The sequence below is a fragment of the Physeter macrocephalus genome, chromosome 18 (assembly GCF_002837175.3).
Source record: "Physeter macrocephalus isolate SW-GA chromosome 18, ASM283717v5, whole genome shotgun sequence".
In the NCBI taxonomy this organism is placed as follows: Eukaryota; Metazoa; Chordata; class Mammalia; order Artiodactyla; family Physeteridae; genus Physeter; species Physeter macrocephalus.
This window is the reverse complement of record NC_041231.1, coordinates 55,604,971-55,625,734: the sequence shown is the minus strand read 5'-3', so window position 1 is coordinate 55,625,734 and position 20,764 is coordinate 55,604,971. Positions and strand designations below refer to the sequence as shown.

Here is a 20,764-nt window from a genome sequence, read left to right as displayed (position 1 = left end):
CTGGGCCGGTGAGCCATGGCCGCTGAGCCTGCGCGTCCGGAGCCTGTGCTCCGCAACGGGAGAGGCCACAACAGAGGGAGGCCCGCATACCACAGAAAAAAAAAAAAAAAAAAGAAATGGACAGGGACTATTTTAAGAAAACTTTAAAACAAGAAGGACATCAGAGAAGACTTGAATAGATAGAAAGGCATTTTCTTAGCTAAGACTCAATATTGTAAATATCACCCCTAATTTGATGTATAAACTTAAAACATCAACAGGTATCTTGAGTTTTTGTTTTGTTTTGAAGTTTATAGAATAATACGAAAGTTTACATAGAAAAGTAAACTTGCAGGAATAGCCGGGGAAATACTGAAAGACCAAAGATGGAAGACTAATCCTACCAGATAATAAAACATTGTAAAGGTAACAATTACAACAGTTTGGTATTGGTAAAAGAGAAAAAAAATCAATAACATAAGAGAAAGTGTTCAAAAATAGACCCAAATACTTATGGAAATTAAGTAGGTGACAAAATGGGCACATCAAACCAGTGGCAAAATAATGGATAAGTCAATAAAAAGGGCTGGGATAACTGTCTAGTCATTTAAGAGATGAATAAAGCTAAGTCGCCACCTCACTCCTAATAACAGCAGCAACAACAAAAATTCCATGTACATCAGCACTTAAATGTAAAATATGAAATCATAAAAATTTTAAACATGCTAAGAGAATTTATTTATACTACTACAGTGGGGAAGCAGCCATAAAGGAGGGAAGTAACATATTTGACTACATAAAAATGCAGGATTATTTTTTACAGAAAAAAAAAGAACCCTCCCCAAACTGTGAAAAATGAAAAATGCCACAATAACAAAACTCTTGCAAATTATAAAAAGAACAAATAGCCCAACAGAAAAACTATGAAAAAACCTGAACAAACAGTTCATAGAAAAAGTAACATAAATGGACAATTTATACATGAAAGGGTGTACAACTCTAAGTACTCATTACTAAAGAAATGTAATGCTTACTTTTAAAACTGTCCTTTTACATATCAAATGGCAAGGTCAAAAAGTCTGATAATTCACAGTATTGGTAAAAGTGTGGGGAAATAAGACTCAACTGATGCAATTTCATTGAAGGGCCATTTGTAATATAGTTCAAGAAAATTTCGGGGACTTCCCTGGTGGTCCAGTGGCTAAGTCTCCACGCTCCCAATGCAGGGGGCCCGGGTTCCATCCCTGGTCAGGGAACTAGATCCCGCATGCTGCAACTAAAAATCCCACATGCTGCAGCTAAGACCTGAAATAGCCAAATAAATAAATAAATATTAAAAAAAAAAAAGAAAATTTCCTGTAGCTCTCCTTGAACTGTACATGAGATGTCATTTAAAAGTTGAAAATAATCTAAATGCCCATAAATTAGAAATGGATTAAGTAAATGGCAGTAAATCTAAATAGCACAATAGCATGTAGCCATTACAGAGAATGAGATCATTTAGGTTAAGACGGCACACTAAACATAACATCTAATTTCATTCTTTCCCAAAAGAATGCCAGTAAACATCTCAGTAAACAGATTTTTGTTTAAGACATAAATACACAGAACTGAAGAACAGAAGAGGAAACAACAGCAACAAAATTCTGGAAGCTGAAAAATGGACAAATGAATGGCAATTCAGTAGTAAGAAAGCCAAATCCTAATCCAGAATGGGAGAAAACTAAGAACCAATTCAATTTGACTGCAAAATTACCAAAAGGCTCAAAATTGGAAGCACCCGATACTTCTGGAACTGGGAGGTACAGGTGCTAAAATGAGGATTGGGTGAAAGCTATTTGTAAAGCAGCATGATCCTCAGATTTCTTCCCCTTCTCCAAGCCAAAGGTTCTCAAACTAGTGCACGTCAGAATCACCCAGGGGTCTGTAAAATCTTGGATTGCTGACCCTATCCACAGAGTTTCTGATTCAGTAGAATTTGCATTTCCATCAAGTACTTAGGTGGTTCTGATGCTCTGGTATCTGAGAAACACTGCTCTATGGAATGCCCCCTCCCACCTGGGACTAGAGATTTATTCTCCGGAGAGGGGAAAACATGGTCTTTGCTTTCATGGTTAACCTGCAGCAACGAGGACATTTTAAAAGGGGAGAATGTGATCATGCACGTAGTAAAAAGTAACTACCACCACCCCCGCGCCCCCCCGCCCCCAACCCTGCCCCAGGGCGCAGAATGCTGGCAACCAGCTCCTTACTCCAGGCAGGACATTCGAAGACATCTTTCTTGGAAATCTTAGCCATAGAGGAAACATCTAAAAATACTGTACCTTGTAATTTTATATAATTAAACAAAATTAGGTCAGAAAGAAAAAAAAGCAACCTCTAAAAATAAAAAAACCAGTAAAGGAAATAAATGAACCTGTTTATTTGATTAGTGGCATAACCAAAGGCTACCTGTGATTACAATGAACATTGCCCGTCATAAATACGGCCCTGAGTGTAGGGGGATGTGGCGGTTTTAACGACATGCCCACAAATTCTCTGATACTCTTCCCCTCAATAAGTGCAACTTAATTCCCCTGAATATGGCCCGGACTTAGTAACTGGCTTCTAGTGGAAAGAATATGGAAAAAGGGATGGGATGTCATTCTGTGTCTGGGTAATAAAAACACTGCAGCTTTCATCTGGAGGTGCCCACTTTCTCACGGATCATTCACTGTGGGGGAAGCCACATCGTGGGCAGCCTCATGGAGAGTCCCACGTGGCAAAGAACTTTAGTGACCTGCACAGAGCCATGTGAGATGGATCCTTCAAAGGGGAACCCTACTACACTGTTGGTGGGAATGTAGGTTGTTGCAGCCACTATGGAGAATAATAAGGAGGTTCCTCAAAAAACTGAAAATAGAGTTGCCATATGATCCTGCAATCCCACTCCTGGGCATATATCCAGAGAAAACCATAATTCAAAAAGATACATGCACCCCTATGTTCATAGCAACACTATTCACAATAGCCAAGACATGGAAGCAACCAAAATGTCCATTGACAGAAGAATGGGTAAAGAAGATGTGGTATGTATATAAAATGGAATATTACTCAGCCATGAAAAAGAAATTATGCCATTGGCAGCAACATGCATGGACCTAGAGATGATCATACTAAGTAAGTCACGCAAAGACAAATACCATATGATATCATTTATATGTGGAATCTAAAATATGACACAGGGCTTCCCTGGTGGCGCAGTGGTTGCGCGTCCGCCTGCCGATGCAGGGGAACCGGGTCCGCGCCCCGGTCTGGGAGGATCCCACATGCCGCGGAGCGGCTGGGCCAACAGACTCACAGACATAGAAAACAAACTTAAGGTTACCAAAGGGGAAAGGGGTGGGGGAAGGATAATTTAGCAGATACAAATTACTATATAAAAAATAGATTAACAACAAGGTCCTACTGTGTAGCACAGGGAACTATATTCAATATCTTGTTATAAAGCATAATGGAAAAGAATATATATATACATGTATAACTGAATCACTTTGCTGTACAGCAGAAACTAACACAACATTATAAATCAACTATACTTCAATTTTTTAAAAAAAGAGGAAAGTAAAGAAAGAAATGGACCCTTCAGGGACTTCCCTGGTGGCACAGTGGGTAAGACTCCACGCTCCCAATCCAGGGGGCCTGGTCAGGGAACTAGATCCCACATGCATGCCACAACTAGGGAGCCCACCTGCTGCAACTAAGGAGCCCACGTGCTGTAACTAAGACCCGGTGCAACCAAATAAATAAATAAATATTAAAAAATATTAAATATTAAAAAAGAAAGAAAGAAGGAAAGAAATGAACCCTTCAGCCCCACGTAAGTTTTCAGAGTCTGCTGCTTCGCCAACAGCTTTCAGTGCAACCTCAGGAGAATTCATGAGCTAGAACATCCAGCTAAGCCACCCCTAGATTCTTTACCCTCAGAAGCTGTGTGAGGTCATAACATTTGTTTCTGTTTTTGTTTTTTAAAATTTATTTATTTATTTAATTTTAATTTTTGGCCACGTTGGGTCTTTGTTGCTGCCACGAGCTTTCTCTAGTTGCGGGGAGTGGGGGCTACTCTTCGTTGCAATGAGCGGGCTTCTCATTGCGGTGGCTTCTCTTGTTGCGGAGCACGGGCTTCAGTAGTTGTGGCACATGGGCTGAGTAGTTGTGGCTCGCGGGCTCTAGAGCGCAGGCTCAGTAGTTGTGGCGCACGGGCTTAGTTGCCCCACGGCATGTGGGATCTTCCCAGACCAGGGCTCCAACCCGTGTCCCCTACACTGGCAGGCGGATTCTTAACCACTGCACCACCAGGGAAGTCCCACATTTGTTGTTTTAAGCTACTGAGTTTGTAGGTAATTTGTTGCACAGCAATAAATAGGGGAGAAGAGAAATCTCCCTTGAAGATTCACATCCACAACTAGCCCACAACTAAGATACACGACATTCAGAGCATATAAGTCAGGAAGGATGTAACTGGAGGTAATGTGAGATACAGTTCTGGTGTAGGAAGGAAGTAAAGATATGGATTAATTGTAAATTATTATAAGTAAAAACTGAATGTTAGAGTTTTTTGAAAGCCAGACAAAGGAGTGCATACTGTTATGAACCCATCTATATAAAGTCAAAAAACAAGCACAGCTAACCTATGGTGATAGAGGTCAGTGGGAGGTCAATGACCAGAAGGAGCATGAGGGGAGCTTCTGGGGGCTGTGTGTTGGTTCCAGGGGTTCACATTGTTCTATACTGAGTTGTATTTTTGGGGGGGTAAATATTTCACACTTCAATAGGTAACCACTAAAAGAATAAAAATATAGTGAATAACATCCAAACTAGGGTGGGAGGGAGATGAAATAAGGAAACAAAAATAAACAGTTCAAAAGAAAGTAATAAGGGAAGACAAAACAGAAAAGCTGGACAAATAGATTATTATAAGATGGTTGAAATGAATTGATGTGTATCAAGAATTATAATGAATGACAATGAACAAGTGCACCAGTTAAAAGACAAAAATGTCTAAACTAGATTTTTAAAAAATCCAGCTATATATCCTGTTTACAAGGGACATGTTTTTATTTTTATTTTTTTAATTGAAGTAACGTTGATTTACAATGTTGTGTTAAGTTCTGCTGTACAGCAAAGTGATTCAGTTATACATATACATTCTTTTTTATATTCATTTCCATTATGGATTATCACAGGATATTGAATATAGTTCCCCGTGCTATACAGCAGGACCTTGTTGTTTATCCATTCTGTATATAATAGTTTGCATCTGCTAATCTCAAACTCCCAATCTATCCCTCCCTCCCCCTTGGCAACCATAAGTCTGTTCTCTACGTCCGTTGAGTCTGTTTCTGTTTCGGGACATGTGTTTTTTTAAAAAGGATATAAAAAGGTTGAAATCAAAGCATTGTGAAAGATATACCAGATAAATACTAACTAAAAGAATGCAGGTAGTATTAGTATCAGACAAAACAGACTTTAAGGCAAAAAGCATTATCAGAGATAGATGACTTCCATATAATGATATTAAAAGATTTAATTCTCAATCTACATACTAATAACATGGCCTCAAAAACTGACAGAACTACAAGAAGAAATACATAAACACAACTCTCTCAATAACTAATAGAAGAAACTGACCAAAAAATTTAGGAAGGATATCAAAGATATCAGCAGCACCATTAATAAGCTTAATCTAATGAACACATATACAGATTATAGCCAACAATTATAAAACACGAAGTCTTTTCGAGAATACACAGAATATTTATTCATATTGGTATAGGCCAGGCTCTACCGAGAGGTTCAACAGACTTCAAGGGATTGGTATCATACACACTACATTCTCCAACCACAATGCAAATATGTGAGAAACCAACAGACTAGAAAAATACTTATGTTTAATAATTTAAAAACTCACTTCTGAACGTTTGAAGGGTCAAAGAGAAATCAAAACAGGCATGTTTAAAAGCAAACAATAATAAATATATTACATATCAAAACATATGAGATGGCACCATAGCAGTACTTGAAGGAAATGTATAGACTTGAGTATTTATATTAGAAAAGAAAAGAAGAAAGCCCAGTTTAAAAAGCTAAGCTTCAAATAAAGGAAGGAAATAATAAAGATAGGAATAGAGAGCTTTGAAACAGAGAACAAACGTACAAGACAGAACTTGGGAGTCATCACTCTAAATTCTACATAGATTAAACCCACAATAAAAATCACACGAGCAACATTTTAACTACACATCTGAAAACGTAGATCAAATGGACAAACTCTAAGAGTAGTTAAGTATAGATCATATTTTTCAATATGTTTAAAATTTTTCATAATATAAATAACACTTAGGCTTAAACTGAGACTACAGCATACTTAAAACTAACAGAAAAAAAAGTCCATACCATTTATAGGCAGAAAATCTTTGTTTTTTATCTTCAAAACTCAGGTGACTGAGCAGAAAAACTGTGGGTTTTTTTTTAAAGCCACACAGAGACAGGAAACCCCACCTGGGTGCGTTAGATGCCTCAAAGGTCACAACGTTAGCAGGACTAAGCATTCAGGTGTCAGGCCAGGAGGAAACAGCAATCACTTGCCCCAAATAGAAAAATGAAGCATTGCTGACAGCTCACACTTGTACCGTGTTCAGAATGCCCATGGATTTTCTTTCCTGCATACTTCAGCTACTTATATGGACACACATTTTCTTCTGTTTAGTATGAATAATAGTATAAATGGCCACTGCTTACTGGACAACAGATGTGTCAGGGCTGTACCGGAGGCCTTACCTGTGTTCTTTTTAATCCTTACAACGTACTGTGGAGTACCTTGCTGACAGGCTCACTCTTACTCGGGTGGGACCAAGACTCAAGGCCAAGTCTTGCTCATGCTTCCCGTCATCAGTCCTTTTAAACACAAAGGCTCCAGGAAGTTGTCTACAGAGCACTGTGAGTCCCGGGCAGGCTCTGGCCCAGGCCAGCCCCTGCAGCCCGTACAAAGCACTCACCTGCTGAATAACATCCCGCACAGCAAAATACTTCTCACTGAGGTCCCCGGCCTCGCTCAGGGGGGCATCATAGTCGTAGCTGGTGGGCTGTGCTTGGTAGGGCGTGTTGGCCCCTGGAAGACAAAACCGTGCCACTCGCTACTACGGAAGGCCTTCCCCTGGGACAAGTTCTTTGGGATTCATGGCTCGGCATTGTGGAGGGAGAAAATAAGGAACACATTAGAGCCAACTGTTAAGTGACACAGAGGTGGCCCTCAGGAGGCAAGGTTTAGAGAAACAAGTTTCTTCCTGCAGGTGGCCCTCGCCAAGCTCTTAGAGTCTACAGAGCACTTTCCCCATCCACTCTCTCAGCGACCCCAGCAGACAGCCCTGTCACTGGACAAGCAGGGCCTCTGAAGCTCCCCACAAACCCCCTGGACATCTCACAACCAGCAACAGCAAGGCTTATGGCATGACCCACATGACTGTTAACCCTGCAACCGTGATCTTGTTCATGACCTCATGTGTGGTTGAGAAATGGTCCATGGTGGACACACAGTTTTCTGGGCCCAGGATCAGCAGCAAACAACTAAGGGGCTATCAGACCAAACAAACTGGGAGATGACTCCAGACACACATCAGCCCACTGAAAGTCAACTGTAACCTTGGGCGTTTGTAATGTCTGCAAAGAGTTAGGGGGTGCTGTGGTGTTCCTCTCAGATTGACCTTCAGGGCCCAGGCACTCACTCATTCCCCCAGGTACCGGGAATGCTTGCTGAGGACGGCTCTCAGATGTGCCCCTCTCTGGTCCTTGACCTCTGCTGGGCCGCCTTGCCCAAGATTACACCCCTCCTGGGATCGCCCACATCCAAAGACTGACCAGTGCAGGGATAGAAAAACCCAGTCCCCTTGCCTCAAAGGGCCATCCCAGCTCCAGAGCTCCCTCTAGAATCAGCTGAGCCACTTTTTTTTTTTTTTTTTTTTTGCGGTACGCGGGCCTCTCACTGTTGTGGCCTCTCCCACTGCGGAGCAGAGGCTCCAGACGCGCAGGCTCAGCGGCCATGGCTTACGGGCCCAGCCGCTCCGTGGCATGTGGGATCTTCCCGGACCAGGGCACGAACCCGCATCCCCTGCATCGGCAGGCGGACTCTCAACCACTGCGCACCAGGGAAGCCCCAGCTGAGCCACTTTTGAGACTGCATCACTGCCCAGCTTCTTCTGCCCAGTCCTGACTCGCAATGGTGTTGCCGCTGGGAGCACACCCCAATAAACTTGTGCCAGGCAATCTCAGAGTCCGTTTCCCAGGGAATGTGACCCTCCACAGAGACTAATAAATAATGCCAATACTGTGGATGCAAAAAGCAAACAGCGTTGCAATTATTGTCCAAGGGGCACAGTCTAGACCAGCGGGCCCCAGCCTTGTCACAGGTGATATGCTAAGATAGGAGACTCTGCAAATTTGGGCAGTGACCCTTTGTCAGTACAACTTGCCCTGGCCTGAGAGTCACGTGGAGAGCTCGTTAAAACACACTCCTGGGCTTCCCTGGTGGCGCAGTGGTTGGGAGTCCGCCTGCCGATGCAGGGGACGTGGGTTCGTGCCCCGGTCCGGGAGGATCCCGCATGCCGCGGAGCGGCTGGGCCCGTGAGCCATGGCCACTGAGCCTGCGCGTCTGGAGCCTCTGCTCCGCAGTGGAAGAGGCCACAACAGTGAGAGGCCCGCATACCACAAACAAACAAACAAACAAACAAAACAAAAAAACAAAACAAAACAAAACAAAAACCACACTCCTTAGCCCAACCTGGGATTCTGATTCAGCAGGGCTGGGGTCAGACCTGAGACTCTGCATTTCTAAGTAAGCCTCCCAGGTGACACTGACACTGCCATTTGCAGACCAGCAAGTCTCCATGCCACCTCTTTCTCTTCTACTCCAGAGAGCATTTTGCAATGCAAGTGTGTGAAAGAATAAAGTTATTTTAGGATAATCTTATATCCAATCTAATTTTTAAGTAAATGAGGCACAAAATCTGACAGTTCACTATGATCTAGTAACGAATTCCTTGGAGTGATCCCACAGCTCACGAATGATGGAGCCGCCCTGGGTGATCCTACTGGTGGCGGGGTTGACAGATGAGGGAGGCCGAGGATCAGGTCATCCCCCAAAGACTGTCTCATCTGTTCTGTGCACAGAATCTACATTTTGAAAGACCTGGACCACTCAACCAATTGAATTGATTCAGTCATATTACTTTTACTCTCCTGCCTCTGGGAACACCTATGGCAAAACACATCCTTTGCTGTGAGATGCAAAGAAAAGAAAAACCACATTCCTTGCTGCAAGGAGCTCACCTTCTCCTTTGTGGTCCCTCCTCTGGCTCAGTGTGGCAGTGACCTCGCTCCACTAGACCAAGGGCATCCTAGTGGTAGGCATGGCCTTGTTTACCCGAGGCCCCTGCAGAGCCATGCATGAGAAGGAGCTCTGTGAAGGAGTGTCAACAAGTGTGAACACCCAGAAACATACTTTACGGGCCAAGGGAACCCAGGCTGGGAAGTTGGCCAATGGGTTACAGGACAGACTGGAAAACTAAGTCTGTGCAGTTCTACCACAGAATCTTCCTCTGGATGTTTCAGATCCCCACAGGGCAGTGTCCTAGGGAAACAGTGCTGACTTCAGCCTCCTCTGGCCACGCTGGGGAATGTGAGGTAAGCAGGCAAGAGAAATGGCAGGATGTACCGCTCCTCAGCTTTGCAGGGTGTGTGAGGAGGAGAGGACAGCCTGGCTCCCGTGGGGATACATGAGCACAGAGTGGGCGCCTATCTGCACAGCATGGGCAGCTACTGTGGGCAGGAACGCAGTGAGCACCTGAGCCAGAGGTTTTCTCCCATGCTCTCCTCTGGGAAGCTGGCCCGAAGAATAGCAGCCAAGAGCACAGACTGCCCACCTCCCCGCCCAACTCCCGCAAAGAGACCGGGAACAGGGCAGGAGAGACAGAGGCCCACAAACACAGAGGGGCTGGTTTGGGGGTTGGAAACACAGGCTTCAGGCTGCAAGGAGTTATCCAAAGAGCGGTGACCAGCTTTCCAAGGCCTGAGTTTGAGCCCAGGCTCCACTCTCTGCCAACTGAATACGAATCTTGTGGGCTTTTTTGGTACCCTGCTTTTCTTATCTGTAAAGTGGGTCCATAATCCCCAGCCCAGGTGAGACTGCTATGAGGACTAAATGGGAAAACAGAGGCAGAAAAGAGCCTTGTATTGTTTATGGCAGGGTCTGGGGCAAGGGACAGGATTAAGGACAACTTCTGAGTGGTAGTTTTATACATGTAAATTTTATTTATTTATTTTTAAAATTTTTATTGGAGTATAGTTGATTTACAATGTTGTATTAGTTTCAGGTATACAGCAAAGTGAATCAGTTATTATAAGTAAATTTTAAAAAAGAATGTATTGGGACTTCCCTGGTGGCGCTGTGGTTAAGAATCTGCCTGCCAATGCAGGGGACATGGGTTTGAGCCCTGGTCTGGGAAGATCCCACATGCCGCGGAGCAACTAAACTAGTGTGCCACAACTACTGGGCCTGCGCCCTACAGCCCATGAGCCACAGCTACTGAGTCTGCGTGCCATAACTACTGAAGCCCACACGCCCAGAGCCCAAGCTCTGCAGCGGGAGAGGCCACCGCAATAAGCCCGTGCACCGCAACAAAGAGTAGCCCCCGCTCACCGCAACTGGGGAAAGCCTGCGTGCAGCAACTAAGACCCAACGATGAAGACCCAATGCAGCCAAAAATAAATAAATAAATAAATAAATAAATTTTTTTTAGAAAAGAATGTATTGTTTTCAATAAAATAATAGGATATAGAAAATCGTTTCATGAACTGTAACGTTTCAAAAAATATCAGTCTTTGCTCCTGGATTGGTGACTGGTGTCGGTTCCATGGATGGAAGCTAGGAGGAATCCCTACTTTCTGAATGCAAAAGGCATCACAAAGTCTGAAGTGTTTCTAAGGGGAAGACAGACACAGAGCTGATCTAACTTCAATTAGCAACCTTGGCACACTACTATCTTTTAAGAAATGACATTTAAACTTTGCATTATCTCCATTTTTTGGCTCTTATAATAATATTAATAATACTTTAACCAAAGTCTTCTCCTTGACCATCCTGCCCTGCACAAAAGATAGTAGTTTGAAGAAGAAACTTCATTAAGAGCTGATAGTGTCCAATTACTAACACCAGGAGACTGAGGTCCAACTAGGCTTCCAAAACTCAACTGTAGAGCATCCTCAATGACTCCTAGAGGAAAATGCAGATGTGGAGAGATGTGGGGAATGAGGTTTAGAGAAAAGCAATATAGGATGGTTTGTCTTTGCAAAAGTCAATGGCAATGAAGAGAATTTTACCATAATTTTTCCTACTAAAAAAAAAGACCATATAGGCCATATAGGAATGTAAAATTGTGCAGCTGCTTTAGAAAACACTGTGGCAGTTCCTCTAACTCTAAATATAGAGTTAGTTACCATATGAACCAGCAATCCCACTCCTAGGTGTACAGCCAAAAGAACTGAAACAGGGGTTCAAACAAATACTTACACATCAATGTTCTTAGGAACATTATTCATAATGGCCCAAAAGGGGGAGCATCCCAAATGTCCATCAGTTGATGAATGGATAAACAAAATGTGGTATATCCACACAATAGAATATTATTCAGCAATAAAAAGGAATGAAGTCCTGATACACAGTACAATATAGATGAACCTTGAGAAGATTATGCTTAATGAAAGAAGTCAAACACAAAAGACCACAAATTGTATAGTTCTCTTTGTATGAAATGTCCAGAATAGGCAAATCCATAAAGACAGAGAGTAGACTAGTGGTTGCCAGGGGCTGGGAAGAGAGAGAGTGGGGCATTTCTTGGGTACGAGGTTTCTTTTTGGGGTAATGAAAATGTACTGGAATTAGATGGTGATAATGGCTGCACAAGTTTGTGATAAACTAAACACCACTGAATCGTGTACTTTAAAATCATGCATTTATTTATTTTTTTGGCCGCACCATGTGGCTTGTGGGGTCTTAGTTCCCCAACCAAGGATCAAACCCAGGTCTTAGCAGTGAGAGCGCGGAGTCCTAACCACTGGACAGCCAGGAAATTCCTAAAATCATGAATTTTATGGTATGTGAATTATATCTCAAGAAAACAAAGTGGTTTTTAACAAAAAAAAAAAAAGAGAAGAAAAAGACCAGAATATATGAACAAGTAAGTTATAGCCAGAGACTATGACCTGCCTGACTAGCTTGATTTAAAACAATAGCTTCTAGGGCTTCCCTGGTGGCGCAGTGGTTGAGAGTCCCCCTGCTTATGCAGGGGACAATGGGTTCGTGCCCCGGTCCGGGAAGATCCCACATTCCGCGGAGCGACTGGGCCCGTGAGCCATGGCCACTGAGCCTGCGCCTCCGGAGACTGTGCTCCACAACGGGAGAGGCCACAGCAGTGAGAGGCCCGCGTACCGCAAAAAACAAAAAAACAAAAGAAACAATAGCTTCTAAATGTACAAGTTATGTCTCTTAAATTTTTTTTTAAGGAAAAATGATTTTTTGACCTACTGTATAGCCAGAGAACTATACTCAATATTTTATAATAACCTATTAGGGAAAAGAATCTGAAAAACAATACATATCTATATATCTATATCTATCTATATCTGAATCACTTTGCTGTACATCTGAAACTACCACAACACTGTAAATCAACTATACTTCAATAAAATAAAAAAAGAAAAGAAAAAAGAAAGCTTTGAAAGATTCGTATTTACATATGAAAAATATTCCATTTCTATGATTCTATAACACATTTGTAAATTAAATTAAAATTCGGAATTAAATTTTAAAAGAACAAGTAATTTGTGAGCATCTAAAACAAGTATAGAAGGGTAATTTATAATCATCATAATGCAGTTCCTCATTTATATAACATTGATTATTTCATAACACCTGGATACTCAATTTTTTTTTTTTTTTTTTTTTTTTTTTTTTTTTTTTTTTTTTTTTGTGGTACGCGGGCCTCCCACTGTTGTGGCCTTTCCCGTCGTGGAGCACAGGCTCCGGACGCGCAGGCTCCGCGGCACGTGGGATCCTCCCAGACCGGGGCGCGAACCCGGTTCCCCTGCATCGGCAGGCGGACGCGCAACCACTGCGCCACCAGGGAAGCCCTCAATTTTTTAAAATCAGTTCTCAATAGAAAAGTAAATTCAACATTTCTCTCCTCTTCTTAATAAATAAAAGAAAAATGATTTTTTAAATTATATAGGCAATTCTTATATATTAGAAAATTTGGGAGAAAGCAAACAAAAATAGAAAATAACAATTGTCCATAGGCACACCCCTCCAAAAATCAAGCACCAGAAACATTTTAGGATTAGATTCTACAAACAGATGTTAAATTGCTCTTACCATTCCAATAGGCAAAATTGGTGCCACCTGTAAACATGTACCTACAAGGAAACAAGAGAACAGACAGTACCTCACCATGAGCCCACAGCTACGGAAAACAGCCTCCCCTCCGAAAAATAACACTCACATGTTCACATTGGCCCCTCGGGAAAGAATATCATGAAGGGAGGAAGCCACTACTTCAGTCTTGACTGTTGAGTGAGGTTGGCCCCAATGGTCTAACCAGCCAGTGTAGAATTCAGAATTGACCTGAAAACAGAAAGGGATATGGAGCTTAGGATAGACTTAAGACCTTTACATGCTGGGCTTCTCAGTAACTACTGCCCTAGGTTCTCTACCGAGGAACAGGTGGGGAGAGGAGCTGACATTCACTACTTTACCTGGAGCTGGGGGACCAATGAGGACATCCCATATAGCATTGCCTAAACTCAGGTCTCAGGTGCGGACAATACAGGTGTCCCTGAAAAGTTGTACCTGCATCAAAATCTTGTTAACCAATCCCCAGTTTGAATATGGTAGGAAAGTTTGTTGGGCAAAAGAATCAGATGACAAAATGTTTATAAAATAATTAGCTCCAAATTCACCCTTTGTGTGAATCCAGATTTTCAGATCTCAGGTTGATTTAAAGTGAGGTAGACTTGTCCAAATATTCTGCCAAGCAGGCCCCAAGCACTTCATGTTTCTGTTGGGCATGACCCTGCCAAGCCCTTGATCTATAGAAGGAAAGAGAAATCTGGACGTGTTCTGGGGCCTTCTTGTCTCAGGCTCCAGGAAATAGCTCCACCCAGAGTCTGGGAACTCGGGTTCTGCATGGCTCACGAAGCAGAGACCAGGTTCAGAAAAGGCTGCTTTGTACAAAGGTGGGTACACAGGCGGGGCAGGTTGACTTGCTGCGGGGAAGGCACAGGATATTCCCCCTTACACGGGGCCAAGTGACAAGGACAGCTCCCACAACTGCAAGGAGAAGGGAAGCACAGAGAGGGCTGCATCGCTGATGGGCTGAGCACACCTGCCAGGACCTGGCCGCCTCCCGTCTCCACCTCCCAGGAGCCTAGACAGCGTGTCACAGAGCCCCGCGGCTCCCAGAGTGGTCAGCAACCCTACATCCCCATGTCACCTGGTTGCTTGTCAGAAATGCAGAATCTCAATCCCCTCCCAGACCCAACAGATCAACGTTTGCGTTTTAGCAAGAGTCCCACGTGATGTGTAAGCACACTAAAGGTGGAGAAGCTCTGTCACAAAGAGCTTTCAAGAAACACAGACCTGAACACAGATCCTGGCCCTGCCACTCACCAGCTGTACGCCCCTGGGCAAGTGACATGGTCTCCGAGCTTCATTGAAAATGGAGACAATGATATTACCTATTAGAGCTGGCACAAGGACCAAATACGATGAGGTACGCAAGAGCGCAGAGCCTGATGGAGGCGGGATGTTCACTTTGGTCCACATTCTGCCCCCCTCCAGTGCAGGGCCTCAGTGTCAAGTAGCAGCACTGCTTCTGCTGTGTCCCATGTGTCCAGAAGGGGGTCTCTACACTCCCATCAGCTGCTGACCTCAGACCCAGAGAAACCAAGGATCCATTCCCACCCTCCACAGCAGTTAATAGCTCTCTCCCAGCAGCAGTAATGAAGTTAGTAGAAGCAAACAGTCTCCCCAGGCCTCACGCCTGATTCTTACCAAGGGTCCTTTGGGTTCACTCTTCCTCTGGATTAGGAAAGCAGCTGTGATGTTGGCATCTGAAAAATGAGAGGGAGAAGAACGGTCAGCCATGGGAATGACAAGAAGTTAAATAAAAAGATTCCTTCGTAGGACTTGCGCCCGAGGCCCCCGCCCTTCCCCACACCCCCAAGTTAGCTTTAGGTGGGGACTCAGGCCATCCATTTGATGGACCATGGGGACCACAGAATGATGCTTCCTCTGTGAACAGTGCCCGGGCCTCTCCTGACTGCTTTCCTTTGGGAGATCACGGCACAGGCTTTGTGCTTCCTCTGTGTCCCCAGCACCTGGACACACAGCTGGTGTCTCCCTCCCTCTCTCTCTCTCTCTCTCTCTCTCTCTCTCTCTCTCTCTACTCGGACATCTGGTTGACCTAGCTGCTCCCTACAGGATAGCCCTGCTTCGAACATACTTCCTGGTAAGCTCCACAGCACCATACACACATACACACCATAGTGGCACAAATATTTGCCACTTAATTAACAAATCAAAGGGACAAATGTGCTCTAATTACGTTTATCCCTGAATCATGGAGTATACTCTGAATTATTTTAATTTGTACATCAACAGTCATTCCAGACCACTCGCAAACTCAATTTTTTCTTCTGAAATATTCCATTAGGATGCCTGTATCTCATCTTGCTTCCCACGTCTCTGTTCTCCCCTCCACCTCTAAAGAGAGAAAGGTTTTCTCTCCAGAGAGGTAATAGGCTGCTTTACATCAGTGAACACGCACAGTGCTTCCCAGCCAGAGCAGAGGACACCCTGACCCCACACTGCACAGTCCAGTTCCCGCAGTGGGTGTCCCAGTGTGAAAGGGACACCAGCCAAGTCTCCAAAACCCCCCTGCTCTTGGACAAGCCTTGGGCTTCTCTGTAAGGTCAGCTTTCAGAAGAGAATGTGCTCATCAAGAAAGAATGGAATCTCATTTATTTTATGGCTGTAAATTTCTCACTATTAAGCATTCGGTAGCTTCCAGATCTTTAAATGCTGCTCTCAGGCGCCTCTCCTGGGATCTGACCCCAGGCACTGCCCGTCTTGCACACAAATGAATAAAGCTACCACAGCCCCACCTGCCCCAGGTACACTGGTCTTGAGTGTCTGTCCTTGAACCCACAGCAGAAGCATTATTTGTATGTGCTGTCACCCTACATACAAATAATGCTTACAACTAACTCATAATAATCTTCAATTTGTTCCTCCCAACAGAAAAATACTGTGCTTTTTCATCACTGTGTTGGGAAGTGTGCCAAAGCAGGATGAAACCAGCATGCCACTTCCTGTGCAGCTCTTTGTAGATGAGTTATTTCATCGCCAAATGCTCTGAGCAACGTACCATGTTTCTAGAAACACTCAATTCACTCAGAGCCAGTTATCTCCTTGTTGGTAGTGTAGAAGAATCTTTTTTAAAATGCAACTTCAGTTTTCTGTACATCCTTCTCAGGAGAAGGCAACGCTGGATGTGTGTCTCATCCCTCAGATGGTAGAACAGCGGGATCCTTATTCTACTTGAAGAACTGGTCTTTTTGGGCGGGGCAGTAACTTTTCATTTTGAAATAATTACAAACTTACAGAAAACTGTGAGAATAGTACAAAGAACTCATCTTCCCTTCACCCAGGTTCCCCAATTGTTAACATTTTACCACATTTATCAGGTTTTCCCTCTCTATATGAATATACATATTTTTTTCTGAGCCATTTGAGAATAATTTGCAGACAGAATGGCCCCTTACCCCTAGATACTTCAGTGTGTATCCCCCATGGGCAAGGGCATTCTTTAAATAAACAGAATACAATGATAACAGGAAATTAATATGGATAGAATACTATTATCTAATCTAAAGGCTTTATTCAAAGATTTCAATTGTCTCAATAATGTCCTTCATAACAATAACCAAAGAAAGAAAAAAAAACACGGAAAAATAAGTCCAGGATCACACACTACATTTAGCTGCCATGCCGTTTATGAAAGCTGCTCTCAACCTACATGAAGATTTCTTAATGTCATTACAGCCCGAAGCATCCTAGCCCTCCTTTCATGTGTGGAACCTCAGCAGCTTACACAGCACTAATGCATCAGGCAAGACGATTTTTTTGTAGCATCTGCCAAACCACCTCCGGCCCATCACAGTTCCCAGCCTTATGAGTTTATGTAGAAAGAAAACGGAAGTGCCAGGTAAGTTCCCCGAACCCCAGGGCTGGCCTCAGAGTTCACGATGGCCACGACCCAGCCCGAGCATCCATCCATGACTCGGGGGACAGCGGGAGCAGGGAAGAGCAGCACATCCCGGACAGAGCCCGAAAGGTGGAGCTCCTCAACCTGGAACTGCTTCTGGCAGGCAGCCCCTAAGAGAACAGGACTCCAGGCTGCAGCCAGCTCCGCCAGGGCTGGAAATGGAGCTCTTGACCTAAGGGCCAACTCAGCTGACATAAAATGACTCTCTGCAATGGAGGGGTGCATTATCAGGTATTCTATTTTACCAGTTACCAGATACAGGAAAATTTGAGAAATCTCACTCGATATGCCCTTGCCACTTGAACAACAGCTGCCTAGAACGACTGATGGAGTAAAAAGCCCAAACCTGCCTGCTCAGCTGGGTTTCTGTGACTGTAGACACCAACCTGCTCCGAAGTCCACGGTGGCATAGAGCCCCTGCAGTGCCCCACACTGCAGGAACCTCTCATGCACCCCGTCCGTGGTGAACAGAAGCACGTCCTCACCCAGGTGGTAGTGGAAACGCTTCTGCAGGAAACGCAGGTAGTTGTAATCACAGGTATAGTAGCTGCCATATTCATTTTCAACCTGCAAATTTAAAAAGAGGAGGGGAAAGAAATCAGGAGACTCCAATGTCCGAAGGCAAGCTTTTGTTTAGAGAAACTACCTGCACATCTCTGAGATGACAAGGCTCAGTAATACCCCCAAATATCTCCTACACTCAGTCCTCAAAACTCATTTTCCAAAAAGCAACTCAGCATAAAAATCTACCTTCTAATACCTCCCAGAAATAAGGAAAACAACCAATGTGTTAGTTTTCAGATTGTAGTGATATTCTCCCCTATAATAGGTAACCGATACTTTAAACATTACATAAATAATACCTTTCCATGGCAGAAATATTAAAAAATGAAGAAAAATGGAAAAATCATCTGTTAATTCAGTGGGTAGAGGCCAAAGGATGTTGCTAGAGATCCTGCATTGTCAGCTTCCACAACAAAGAATTATTGGGTACAATGACAATAGTGCTGAGGGTGGTAACCCCTGTTCTGAAGTGTCCATTCTCAGTGAGGTGGAGAGCATCCCCAAGGAGGTGGGAGCTGATTTTTATAGGATTAAAAAAAAAACACCTTATTTTTCATATAAAGTACAGATATATGTACAATTATACAGTATATCTCAGGTATTAAAATTTCATGGGGGGCAATTAGAAAAATATGTCTAGAGAGGATCTTTAATAGGCAACAATGAAAAAAAGGTTAAGCAACATTGCTCTAAAGCAATAAAATGAATGACCTTCATTTATTTCCAATACACCAGATACACCAAAAAATCCAATACACCAAAGAATCTCAGAGATATAGAGGTTGGTGAAAGAAGCATGACACTGAAAAATACACACGATACAATTTCCCGAATAGAAAATCCAAATCAGTCAAAACCAAACTATCAAGTCTTGGTGTGCACATAATTGGTAAAAGTGTAAAGAAAAGCAAGAAGCTGATGGCTACGAAAGTCAGAACAGTGAGAAGAAGTGGGGTGTGATTAAGAAGAACACCTGGGAAGCTTCCAGGGTCCTGGCCACGTACCATTTTCCATCTTGGGTGGTCATTCTGTGGCTGTTCGCATCATAATGCTTCATTATGGCACATTAATGTGTGTGTGCTATACTTCACAATTTTACAAAAATTTAAAAATTTCCCACACATAACAATTTCTACCTGCACACAATGAAAAACAAATTTTTGTGACCCTAGGGATATGTGGCCTTCGAACATGAGCATGAGAAACTGTGAGCCCCCAGAAAAGAGGTGCCCAGTCTGAGAGTGGTTGGAAGAGATGGTTAAGGAAGCTTCCCTGGAGGGGTTGCCCGAGGCAGCTCTAGACAGAAAGACACTCGCTGGTCAGGGAAGCGGGAGAGGTAGAGAGTATTGCTGCAAGGAGTATGCTGTTGGCAAAATTGCTAGTAGCTCCATGAAGCCTATGGACAGAGTCGGGGAGTGGGAAGGGAGTAGGGGGTGATGTAGAAGAACTAGACACCACCATCATCAACTGCAAAGCACCTCCTCCCAAATGGTTTAATGCACGATGGTTTTCTCAGCAAGAATCCCTCTGACTATACTTTAATGTTATGGGTTCAAGAAGCAAAACAGGGCTTCCCTGGTGGCACAGTGGTTAAGAACCCGCCAGCCAATGCAGGGGACACGGGTTCAAGCCCTGGTCCGGGAAGATCCCACATGTCGTGGAGCAACTAAGTCTGTGTGCCACAACTACTGAGCCTGTGCTCTAGAACCCACAAGCCACAACTACTGAAGCCCGTGCGCCTAGAGCCTATGCTCTGCAACGAAGAGTTGCCCTTGCTCGCCGCAACTAGAGAAAGCCCATGTGCAGCAACAAAGACCCAACGCAGCCAAAAATAAAATAAATAAAATAAATAAATAAATAAATAAATAAATAAATAAATAAATAAATAAATAAATAAAAGAAGCAAAACAAGGACTTCCCTGGAGGTCCAGTGATTAAGACTCTGCTCTTCCAGTGCAGGGGACACGGGATCCATCCCTGGTCGGGTAACTAGGATCCCATATGCCGCGAGGTGCAGCCAAAAAAATAATTAATTAAATTTTTAAAAAAAAGAAGCAAAACAGGTAGTGGTAGGCCAGTATCAAGGGCTTCACAGGTCATGAAGCCATCCTGCAACAGAAGGTGTTTGCCACTCACACAGAGCAGGAAACTCCCCTTGGATGACTGATCCTGATACTCTTATTAGTGCCTCAGAAGTCCTTTTGGAAATAATTGAAATAAATCTTAAGAAAAGCTTTGCAAATACTGGCAAGGTACTGTTCCCCTCATTTTTTTTTTCTCCTCTTTAATTAAGAGCTACTTAAATGGCTGTGTCCTCCTTCATCATCTGACTGCCAAGAAGTTCAGAGCTAAATTTAAGGGTCGGCTTTAGCAACTAAGAGGGCCCAGAGCCTCTGCACCTCTTGTTCTTTTCTGGCCACGCCCCAAGCCAATATCATTGATTTTCACTTACTCTTTCAAATCTTATTTATCCATTATCATCATTGTATTAAGATAAAATACAGGACTGTATTTTAAACAGGATTGTAATAAATGCATATACCTAATTTGGTTAGGTTTTTAGAGAAAGAGAAAAGCTCAACATTCGCAAGACAGCTTAGTGCTGCGGTCACAGGCACAGACATCAGAGGCCCAAGAGTCCCTGTGCAAACCTCAGCTCTGCCTCTTCTTATCCAGGTGGCTCCACCCGTAAAATGTCTCTGTCTGTAAGAGGTGAGTGTACCTACCTCACTGGGTTGTATGAGTATTCACTGAGCCAATACACGAATAGGGCTTTTGCACAATACCTGGCACCTGGTAAGTGCTCA

General features: G+C 43.5%; 1 protein-coding gene across 1 annotated transcript in view; it reads right to left on the bottom strand.

Annotated features, from left to right (window-relative positions):
* GLB1 (galactosidase beta 1) overlaps positions 1-20,764 on the bottom strand; it is a 94,697-nt gene that overhangs the window by 41,658 nt on the left and 32,275 nt on the right. Inside the window, exons 6-10 of the mRNA XM_007125241.3 lie at positions 17,780-17,960; positions 15,119-15,177; positions 13,569-13,690; positions 13,442-13,482; positions 7,017-7,129 (exon numbers count right to left, since the gene is read on the bottom strand). Coding sequence (XP_007125303.2) covers positions 7,017-7,129; positions 13,442-13,482; positions 13,569-13,690; positions 15,119-15,177; positions 17,780-17,960 — 516 coding nt within the window. The remainder of the gene's footprint in view (positions 1-7,016; positions 7,130-13,441; positions 13,483-13,568; positions 13,691-15,118; positions 15,178-17,779; positions 17,961-20,764) is intronic.